General features: G+C 47.3%; 1 protein-coding gene across 4 annotated transcripts in view; it reads left to right on the plus strand.

The window, feature by feature from the left end:
• The window catches only part of DOCK7 (dedicator of cytokinesis 7), a 92,220-nt gene extending 81,414 nt beyond the window's left edge, over positions 1 to 10,806 (plus strand). For 2 of the 4 annotated variants that reach the window (XM_083867528.1, XM_083867530.1), the window contains 7 exons: positions 4,096 to 4,221; positions 5,044 to 5,133; positions 5,913 to 6,149; positions 6,782 to 6,925; positions 7,681 to 7,787; positions 8,727 to 8,894; positions 10,256 to 10,806. In XM_083867528.1, the coding sequence (XP_083723654.1) occupies positions 4,096 to 4,221; positions 5,044 to 5,133; positions 5,913 to 6,149; positions 6,782 to 6,925; positions 7,681 to 7,787; positions 8,727 to 8,894; positions 10,256 to 10,298 (915 nt within the window). In that variant the 3' untranslated portion in view covers positions 10,299 to 10,806. Of the gene's footprint in view, positions 1 to 3,186; positions 3,261 to 4,086; positions 4,222 to 5,043; positions 5,134 to 5,912; positions 6,150 to 6,781; positions 6,926 to 7,680; positions 7,788 to 8,726; positions 8,895 to 10,255 lie in introns of those variants that run through there. The other 2 variants (XM_083867529.1, XM_083867531.1) reach the window with 2 other exon arrangements.
• Positions 10,807 to 10,840: the final 34 nt, after the last annotated feature.

Raw genomic sequence — 10,840 nt, forward strand, 5'->3', positions numbered from 1 at the left:
CCCTTGTCCCCATGGAAGGTCCAGGCAGACACAGCCTGTGCCAGGTGTGGAAATGATGTAAAAGTGTTCAAGCCAACAAGGCCTGTGAGCATCTGTTTTATTATTCTGCCCCTAAATCGACCCCTGGAGAGACTCCTGCCATTGGTTATGATTCTAACACCACTTGGTCATGTTTTACTGCATGGTAAAAGACACCGTGGGTTCAGCTCTCCTCTGTCATCGTGCTCCTTCATTGCCACACTTTTTCTGACCTTTGTGCTTTGTAGCTTTCAGGTTTGTTGCATGTTTTGCCCTATTTTTTCCCCTCCCCTTATTTAAAATATTTTAATGGATGCTTGCCCCTCCCCTCCCTTTTTTTTTTTTTTTAATTTTAAAATTTATTTGCTGCCAATTTGCTGCTTGTTTGTTTTATGGAATTTCCCTAATTAAATACTTTCTGTTTTCTCCTCTATCGCCCTGGTTGCTGACCCTCCTCCCCACTCTTACTATTGTCTGTTGTGGTAAGTTCCTACTTGTGGAATTTTTTTTCCCTTTCTCTGCCCCTTTTTTTTCCCCCCACCTCCCCTTTTTATTTTTTTGTTTTGTTTTGTTTTACACCGTGGAACCCCCAGTTTCGTTTTAGCAAAGAGCTATGCCAACAGCAGCATCCCCTCCATGGCACAAGGAATGTGGTGTTGCCAACTACAAACATTTGCAATGTCCTGAGTCTGGCACCAGAGCATTCCTGAGCTCTCCTTAAACACACCAACTTGATGGGCTTTGTGTGTTTATTCATGGAGTAAATGTTGAGTTCATTCCATTTGTTTCCTTTCCAGTTAGGAAAGTTAAGAAAAAAAAAATCTTTTCATGCTACGCCACGAGAATTAAAAAACTCTTTTTAAAAACTGTGCAGGGGGAGGTTGCCAGTACATAACAGGGCTCCAGGAGCTGATTCTTTCCCAAAAAAATCAATATTGGAAGACTTGTAGTAGTTGGCAACACTGCAAAGGACCTTGGGTTAAAATTGAGCAGGGAAATAACAGTGCTGAGTTTGGTAAAGATGGGTTGGGTTCTGCATTTTGAAGGAATTGCTTTTGTTCCTGCACCCTTCAGGCAGCTGCTGCTGTCTTGGTGCAGGAAACAGATGATCCCTCTTGCATCTGATTTATCTATTTTTCCCCCCAAATCTTGTTGGCAAAGCTTTTTGTGTGCGTGCAAGAGAATAACCCCCAAACTTTATTCCCAGCAATTTGGAAAGGTATTTACCATGCATAATAACAAATCATGAACCTTCATAAGTCATGGTGGCTGTTACCTGCTCTGCCAGTTGTGTGATGGCTATTCAGTGTTCACCTTCATTCTCTTCTCCTCCCAAAATCCTATTATTTTTTTGATAAAATAATAGGAGATATGATGCTTTTAATAATTCCTCCCTCATATCTGCATTTTTAGCTCTTGCCAGAAACAAGACCACGGAGCATTAAGTTATTTGTTTAGTTTTCCCTGCTGTGGCTGGGAAGTGGTGTGGTGTTGGCTGAGTTTCAGGGATCCCAATACAGAGCCATCCCCTATCCCTAATGCCAGGCAGGGAGCTGATCCAGGCAGCTCCTAAATATCCCTGGGAGGCTTAGAGTTGTCTGGAAGTGTTTCCCCCAAAAGGATTTGCTCCCATTCTCTTGCTTCCAGGCACAGATTTCCAGCATGAATCCCATCGGGGGCTGACAGTGCTCCTCACTGCTGGCTCTGGGATCCCTTTAACTGGGATTCAGCATCTGGATTTACCTGGGAAAGCCAGAGCAGCTGGTCTGTGTGGGGATGAGCTGGGAGCTGACCTTACACAGGGACAGGGAATCTCACCAGGCTCCCCAATGCCCCAAAACTTTTATTTTATGCATTTAGTAAATGCCAGCAGAACTCTTCAGTGATTTATGCTGATCAACAGACAGAATTCTCTCCCTCCCTTATTATTTTTACCCTGTCTATAACAAGGAGCTGCCTGGGCAGGTGTCCATGGCAAAAACTCACTTGTAGGTGAGTTCTGCAAATGCTTCACACCCTGGAAACCCCTGGCCAAGGAGAAGGAAAAAGCTCATTAATTAGAAATCAGTGTGTCCTCAACCACCCTGTGCCAGGCTTGGGGCAGGACCCCCAGACTTCCCTGTGGAGCTTGGCCAAGCCTTGTGCTGGCTCTGGGGAGCTGATCCATGACAGACACAGTCATGGGATGCTTTGAGTTGGAAAGGGCCTTAAAGAGCATCAGGTTCCAACCCCACCTTGGGAAGGACTTTGAGAGAGGAGCCCTGGAGTCAGACCCTGCTGTCTGTGACAGTGAGACAGAAGCTGGAAATGCTGGTGTTGAGGGATTTTAGTGTGGGTAATATTATCCAAAACATTTGAAAAGGTAGTGATGAGGAAAAAAGGGTTCAATCCTGCATGGACCCAGAGGGATGGGCACTGGACAAGGACAGGGAGTCCAGGGAAATAACAACATCCAGTAAAACAGCAACAGCTCTGCAGCTGGAGTTCCCACCCTGGGAGTGCTCCTGGGATCCTGAAAGCCCTGGCAGTGGGGCTGGAGAAAAGCCCCTCTCTGCAGGAGGATTCCCAGAGGAACAGGCTCTAGAGCAGGGTCCAGAGAGCCTGGGCACAGCCAGGTGTTGATTTTTTGGGGTGAGAGCTGCTACTCACCCCAGGTGCCTTCAGGAGGGGAGAGCTCAGCTCTGAAGAGGAAGTTTTTGGTCCTCAGGCACTTCCAGGGGGATACTTCAGAGTTTCCTCCAGGCAGGAAAAGGCAGTGGCCATGGTTTTTGTAGTCTGGAGTTTGCCTGAAGAGTTTTTTTTAATTTTAGTTTGCCTTATTTATCCTCTTTGCCTTCCGTAGATCATGTTCACCATCACCACAAGAGATCAGTTTTGCCATAGCAAAATACTAAAATAAAACCTGGCAGCCAGGACACCTGTAAGGGCTGTTTGAAGCCAAAAATCTAACCCAGCTCAGGGACACTGAGTGTCCTAAACTGCATCACACTTTGTCACGAGAGTAAAGGTGAACATTTTGGAGTTTCTTGCTGAAAGGCATCCCTGGTTTGTGCATGCAGCGTGAGTTCTTTTAACAAAAGCAAGGTGTGTTTAATTTTTAAAGCATTTTTCTTCTCTCTCTTTCTCTCTCTCTCTCTCTTAATCAGATTTTCTCCGTTGCCTTTCCAGCAAAAAATCTTTCTTGTTTCTCTACTTTTGTTGCGTTTCGGGGCCAAATTCACCACTGGCTCCCCTGGAAGCAGGTACATGGCACAGGATTGCATCTGCTTTCACCAGGAGTGACTTTGGCCCTCTCTCCTAGACAGTTCCTAGAGAGTGTAACACCTCCCAGCTGGAATGCTGGTTCAAAAGCACTTGTTGTGTGTGTGAATGAGTGAACTGGACATTGACTTGGGCCCAACCCTGCAATTCCTGGAGGGTGGATTTGGGGGAATTGATGCTGGGTCATCCCAGGGGTGTCTGACCTCCCCTGCAAAGAGACAACAAAGAGAGTTGCCTTTGGCTGCCTCTCAGAGACATCTGATGCTTCTTAAAGTGAAAGAGAATAGATTGAGAGGGGATATTGGGAGGGAATTCTTCCCTATGAGGGTGGTGAGTCTCGAGTTTCCAGAGAAGCTGTGGCTGCCCCTGGATCCCTGGAAGTGTCCCAGGCCAGGTTGGACATTGGGGCTTGGAGCAATCTGGGATAGTGGGAGGTGTTCCTGCTCATAGCAGGGGTGGCACTGGATGGATTTTAAGGTCCTTCCCAACCCAAACCATTCCATGCTGGCACCTCCAGGCTCCTCCTGGGTTGGGAGAAGTCATTGCAGGGTTGGGCTGATGGTCGTAACTGATCCATAGAATTCCACATTAGTTTATAATTCCATTGTGGTGTTTGCTGCTAAATGCATCCATGCTGAGTTCCAGGTGTGGTTTGTTTGTTTTTTTTTCTTTCCTTTCTTTCTAATTTTTTTCCCTTGTTTTTTTAATTTCTTTTCATTTTGCATAAATTCAGGAGCCTGCCTGCAGCCGTGCTTGGGGGTGTGCCTGTCTCCACCCTGAAATAACCTCTTGTTTCTCCATCCCTAGGATGGAAAGAGGATGTTTGGCACCTACTTCCGAGTTGGTTTTTATGGAACTAAGTTTGGAGACCTGGATGAGCAAGAGTTTGTTTACAAGGAACCTGCCATAACCAAGTTGGCTGAAATCTCCCATCGGCTGGAGGTGAGAGGGTTCAACTGGAAGTTTAACTTCTTCCCATCAGTTGTTTCACAGGAACAGCCTCTTAGAAAAGCAGTTTGGGTGTCTGAGAGCTGGGGGTGGTGTCCCCTGCTTTCCTGCTGGTGTCACCTCTGTGAGAGGAGAGGAATTCCCTGGTCAAGGAGAGGCTTTCCCTGAAAATTCGCGGTGTTCCCATTATCCTTTTCCTCCATTAGGGTCTTTCCAAGGCATAGACTGAGTCTTTGTTATCTTGTCCTTGTGGTCCATAATTCTCTATTCCAGATGTCCAACCTCAGCAGTCCATCTCTCTCTCCCAGGCTTTGTTCATTGAAGCACAGCAGAGCTGGTTTATCAAAACTTAAAGCTTCATTAACTTTGTGCTCCCACAAAAGTAGGTTATGACAATGTTTCTAAGTGCTAAGAGTCATTTAAGAATAACACAGTATTTATAATTAATATATATAGGTTATGATTAAAACAGTTAATTTCATGTTAATTAAATTAGAATTTAACTAGAATTTAAACATTCTGTTGCTCTCAACACCAGTGGATCCCAAACTGACCTGTTCTGGTTGCACACAGCCACAAAACAAACCCAAATACCTCGTTCAGAACCAGGCACTGTTGGAAGCCTCTCCTGTTTTCCAGGGCTTGTTTTTTCCCATTGCCTCTGGAATGTGACTGCTGGAATTCTCCTGCCTTCAGCAGATCACACTCTGTCAGAGGCATATGGAGCTTCACCTCCCCTGAACGTGCCTTTGCCCCCCAGCCCCCCTCAGGGCTGCATTTGATGTTTGCTTTCAGTTCCTTCCTCCTTGGTTGTAGGGGTTTTATGGAGAACGGTTTGGGGAAGATGCCCTGGAAGTGATCAAGGACTCAAACCCTGTGGACAAATGTAAACTTGATCCCAACAAGGTAATGGCACAAGTGCAGCTGTAGAAGTAGAACAGGTCCTGAACGGGTGAAAATGCAGTGGGACAAATTCTCCTCTGGATTTCACCACGTGGGTAACAAAATCTGTGTGCTGAGCATCTTGTGGCTGCCTTGGGAGGAGAGTTTGGGAAAATAATTCCAGCAAGGGATGCAGGATTGGCCATTCCCTTCCCTGCCCTGGTGGTGGTGGGTGGGCAGGGAGGAGGTGGAAGGACAGAGACTCTGCTGGGTGTAAGGAAGGAGGGGCTGTGCCACTACCAGGCTTTTGTGCAGCTGCAGCATTTTGTCACCTTTGTGCCACGTCCTTGAAGCGTAGCAGGAGTAGGCTTGGGAAAGTGGCTCAGGGTAGGGCATGACCTGCAAGGAAGGATTTAGGTTGGATAATGGGGGGAAATACATTGAGGCAGTGAGGTCCTGGCACAGGGTGCCCAGAGAAGCTGTGGCTGCCCCTGGACCCTGGAAATGTCCAAGGTCAGGTTGGAGCAACCTGGTTTAGGGGAAAGTGTCCCTGCCTGTGGTAGGGATGGGCTGGATGGGCTTTAAGGTCCATCCCACACAAACCATTCCATGATTCCATGCTGTGCAAGGCATGAGAAGGGAAGGCCAGTGAGCTGTGCCTTATCCTGCCTCGATCCCTCTGGTGTGAGCAGGAGTTTTGAAGGCAAAACCCAGGCTTGGCTTGTGCAGTGGTAGCACTGGGAGGACACAAATCCAGCTGGCACAGCACAGCTGAGGAGCACCATTCCCTGCTGCCCCTGCAGGCCTACATCCAGATCACCTACGTGGAGCCCTACTTCGACACGTACGAGATGAAGGACAGGATCACCTACTTCGACAAGAACTACAACCTGCGGCGCTTCATGTACTGCACGCCCTTCACGCTGGACGGCCGCGCCCACGGCGACCTGCACGAGCAGTTCAAGCGCAAGACCATCCTCACCACCTCCCACGCCTTCCCCTACATCAAAACCAGGATCAACGTCATCCACAAGGAGGAGGTGAGGGTGGATTGGGTGGGAGATAGTGCCTGGTGGTGCACAGGGTTCCTTCAGCTTCAGTTCTGGCTTAGGAGTTCCTGGGAGATTCTCCCTTGTTCCCATTCAGCCCAAACCTGATATAGGGATGTATCTCTCCAGCACCTGTGGTGCTCCTCTCTCCAAGTATCCCTGTCTGTGCAGGGGCACTTGGAGAGCTCTGCAGGCCAAGCTGGATTGGTGTTGGAGCAGCCTGGTCTAGGGAAGATGTCCTGCCTATGGAATGGGATGAGCTTTAAGGTCCCTTCCGACCCCAGTCATTCCATAATTCTGTGATAATGGAGGTTTGTTGATTTTCCAAGGGTGGGCAGGAGCAGATGTGGTCACTGGGATGATGTGAGCAGTGCTGCAACCCTGCAGTGACCCTCAGAAACATCTCAGACAGCTCTGGAGTGCCCAGAAACACAGATCTGAAAATCAGACCTTTTCTTGATGTCACTGAGCCAAGATGATGCATTTCTGAAGTCCTGTCAATCCTCTTGGTGTCCTCCACCCCTTTGTGGTGCCACCCCACTGTGACCTGGGTGTTCCTGAAGGTCTGTGCCTGGTTGCCAAGCTCAGCCATAACAAAAATCCTGTTCTGGCTTCTTCCTTAGATCATCTTGACCCCCATCGAAGTCGCCATCGAGGACATGCAGAAGAAAACACAGGAATTGGCTTTTGCCACTCACCAAGACCCTGCAGACCCCAAGATGCTGCAGATGGTGCTGCAGGGATCAGTAGGTACCACAGTGAATCAGGTGAGGATCTCTGGAAGTGCACAGCCTTGGGCCTGAATTCCCTTGGAATTTTTTCCCTCTTCAGTCTCTGGGATGGGTTTAAGGTCACTGGTAGGTCTAGGCCAGCTGTTCCCAGTGATTTTGCTGTTGGAGTAAGAGTCTTGAAAATGTGGAAAGAGGCTGGGAAGAGACATCCCTCCCTCAGTTATTGCTCCTTCCTGGCACTTGCAGCTGTTTCTGCCTGCTCCTCTTCCCTAAAAGTTTCCCTTTGTTAGCCAGGCTCTGCAGGGTTGTGTCCTGCTGTGGATTTTCAACAAAATGGAAAGCAGTGGAGAAAAACTGAGAAAAAACTGCAGGAGCCTGAGTAGAGCACAGTGCACAAGCTGGAAAAAAATCAGCTGGAGTTCTGAGTGCTGGGTTGAGTTTGTGGTGCTGGCAAACACTCCCTGGCTTCCATCTGCGTTGTTTAAACTTTGCCTTCGTTGTGAGTTGAGCAAACTTTGTCAGGAGCCCTTATAAAGGAAAACAAATGGAGAATCTGTGCAGTTTCTCACACTGTTTTCCAAAAGGAGAGTTTTAAATAAAACAAAGCAAGACCTAGAAGAGACTCAGTTGTCACTGAGGTTGGTGATTTACGCCAGATTTCCCAGCTGCAGCTCTTCAGGATGCTTTGTGTAAGGAAATGTGTTTTGTGGATGTTTTCTTATGTGCCTGAACTTTCTCTAGTGATTGGATATGACAGACAGAAACTCACTGTGCCCCTTCTTCTCCTAAAGGGACCATTAGAAGTTGCACAAGTTTTCTTGTCTGAAATCCCCAACGATCCAAAGCTCTTCAGACACCACAACAAACTCCGGCTCTGCTTCAAGGACTTCACAAAAAGGTATGGGAAGGGTTCCCAAGGCACCTGCCAGGTGCCACCCCAGGCAGGGACACCTGCAGTGACCCAGGGCTGTCCTGGTGTCCCTCCACCTGCCCAGGTTCCCTGTGCAGCTCATTCCTCACCTGCCCAGCCCTCCCCTCTTGGTGCTGCTGCTCCGTGGCTTCAGGGGCTTTGCTGTTTAATCAGTGATTTGATCCCAGCTCACTTGTGAAGTGTCCCAGAAATCACAACAGGCCAGAACTCCCAGCCTGGCAGGGTCAGGAGGAACTGCTGGACTGGCCAGGAGATGACATTTCCTTCTGAAGTGGATTTCTCCAAGCAGAGCAGAGAGATGCTGGCACGATTCCCTGGAGAAATGTGCTGGCTGCTCTAGTTGAGTCATGCAAACTGCAGGCTGTAGTTCCAGCATCTTACACAGCACCAAGAAATTTAAAAAAACCCACCAAAATAATTGAAATTAAAATGCTGTGAGCAAATAGATCCAGTGGGAGCATAGTTTTCCCTTGTGAAATAAATGGCTTTGCTGATAGAGTTGCATTCCTACCCTTTATTTAAATTGCATCTTTGCAAGCAGAAGAGTTCTCAGTGAGCATCCCAGGGTGCTATTTATTAATGTCTCCTGATTAATATCCATCTTTAAATCCTCTGGGACTGGAAGTAGCTCTGTGGAAATGAGCTTTTCATTTCTCTTCAGAGAGGATAAATGTAACTGGAGAGTAAATGACAATAAAAAAGGAGTTGTCACTCTGGAAATTGGAGATGTGACACCCTCTCCTTACCCCCTGGACACGAGGTGGTTCAGCTGATACTTGATTACCAAAAGACAAGATAAAGGCTATTCCCTGTGATCCCAGAGGGACAGAATGGATGCTTTTGGATTAACAAACCTGTAGTGAGGGAATCTCTGCATGCCCAGCTCTCACAGGGTTTGTTCTGCAGGTGTGAGGATGCCCTGAGGAAGAACAAGAGCCTGATCGGGCCGGACCAGAAGGAATATCAGCGGGAGCTGGAGCGCAACTACCACCGGCTCAAGGAGGCTCTGCAGCCCCTGATCAACAGGAAGATCCCGCAGCTCTACAAGGCAGCGCTGCCTGTCACGTGCCACAGGTGCATATTTGGGCTTCCTCTGGGGGCACAGGGTGTGAAACTGAGGGGTCTCAACTTACTGAGGGGTCTCAACTTCCCGGGATCCTCCTGCGCCATCCATTGGTTTTCAGTCCTGGCTTTCTTGGCCGAGCCCATCCCTTATTCCCTCTGTCCCTCCTGAGAGCACATTGCCTTCCCAGCAGCTGTGGTAGATGGTGTTTGCAAGGTTCCTTTTGTTCCTCAGTTGTTTTTTTTATTTTATTTCCATCCTGCATCCCATTCTTTTTAGATGCAAAACCAACCCTCAGCATGGCAGGACTTTATTCCCAATGAAACTGGGATCAGGTGCTCCAAGGGGGAAGAATTGTTTGTGTCTTCTGTGCTGGAAGACCAGGAAGCTGGAGATTGGGTTTTGTGTGAGACAGGACAGAAAAATCCCAGTGGAAATCACAGGATCACAGAAAGGTTTGGGGTTGGAAAGATCTTAAACATGATCCAGTCCCACCCCCTGCCATGGGCACCTTCCACCAGAGCAGGATGCTCCAACCTGGTCTGGAAAAATTCCAGATGGGGAATGGGGTGACCAAAACCTCTGTGTGCAGGTCATGGATGAGCAGGAGGATTTTGGGTACAGCCCCTTTCCAGGCAGGCTGTGGCTCCCAGAACAGGGACAGGAGTGGTTCCCATCAGGAATCCTCCAGGGAATCTGTGACTCCTGTGGAGTCCTTTGGCAGCAGGACAAGGCTGGATGTTCCTGGAGCTGAACTGAGGAGGTTTCTGAGGTGGCTGTGAGTGCTGCAGGAAGGTTCCCCTCCCTCCCTGCCCAGCTTTGGGATGCTGGGAGCTCTCCCCAGCTCTGTGTCCCAGCTGTTTCTTGGCACATTTTCCTGGCTGGCAGGGTGGGAATACCAGAGCTTCCCTCCTCTCCCAGCCAAGAAGTAAGAACAAATGTTTTGGTCTTGATCTTCCTGTGCAGGGAGCCTAATTACAGGTAGGGCATAAAATATCCTGAAAATCATAGAATATCCTGAGTTGGAAGGATCCCACAAGGATCATCGAGTCCAACTCCCGGTATTCTTGGCAAATTCCACTGCAGGGATGTGTTTGAAAGATTTAAATAAGATTTCAGTTGTGCAGGTGGTTTGTGCTGCTTCTGTGTGTTACAGAGGAATTAAACTTTCTGTCAGTGTTCTGGATGATCCCAAATACAAACCCAAACCCAATTCCTTGGAAAAGCAATGAGTTTTAATGCCAGAGGACTTGATTTTTGTTGTAACCAGCTCTAGGAAATACTGGAAATCAATTCAGAGTCATTCATCTGATGAGGCTTCTTATTTCACCATGGAAAATCTGAGCTCATCATTGTATTTTCTCTCCCTCAGAGACTCCTTCAGCAGGATCAGCCTTCGCAAAATGGAAATCTAAACGAGTTAAAAACCAAAATAAAAAATACAAACAAAAAAAGCACTTAAAAAATTAAGGTTTTGAAAAGAAAAAGAGCCTTGTTATCAGCGCTGGGAATCAAAGAAGTTTTATTGTGAAATAAAACTTGGACTTCATCCTGGACATCCCACACACCTCTTCCTCCATCAAAGTGTTCAGTGGCCAAAAAAAAAATCATTCTGAATTGTCAAATGTAGACTTCTCAATGTTTGAAAAGAAAAAAAAAAAATCATGGCAGTGGTATCCAGAGTATTGGTGATGAGCTGTAAACTTACCTGTTTTTTAAGGCATTTTTATGACTCAAAGGTACACTAAATGCATTTACCTTTATTTATAGCATTACCTAATGTTAAATTTATTTTACTTTTAGTTCCTATATTTAATTTATATTAGGACCATACGCAAATGCATTTTGGAAGTTTTTAATGTAGTGATGATGCTGATGGTTATTTTGATGGTACTATTAAATATGTGAATGTTTACACTTTAATTCCCTGTGCATTGGACTTCAAGGCTCAGCATCC

The sequence above is a fragment of the Zosterops lateralis genome (genome assembly GCF_965231275.1).
Source record: "Zosterops lateralis genome assembly, chromosome: 9".
NCBI lineage: Eukaryota > Metazoa > Chordata > Aves > Passeriformes > Zosteropidae > Zosterops > Zosterops lateralis.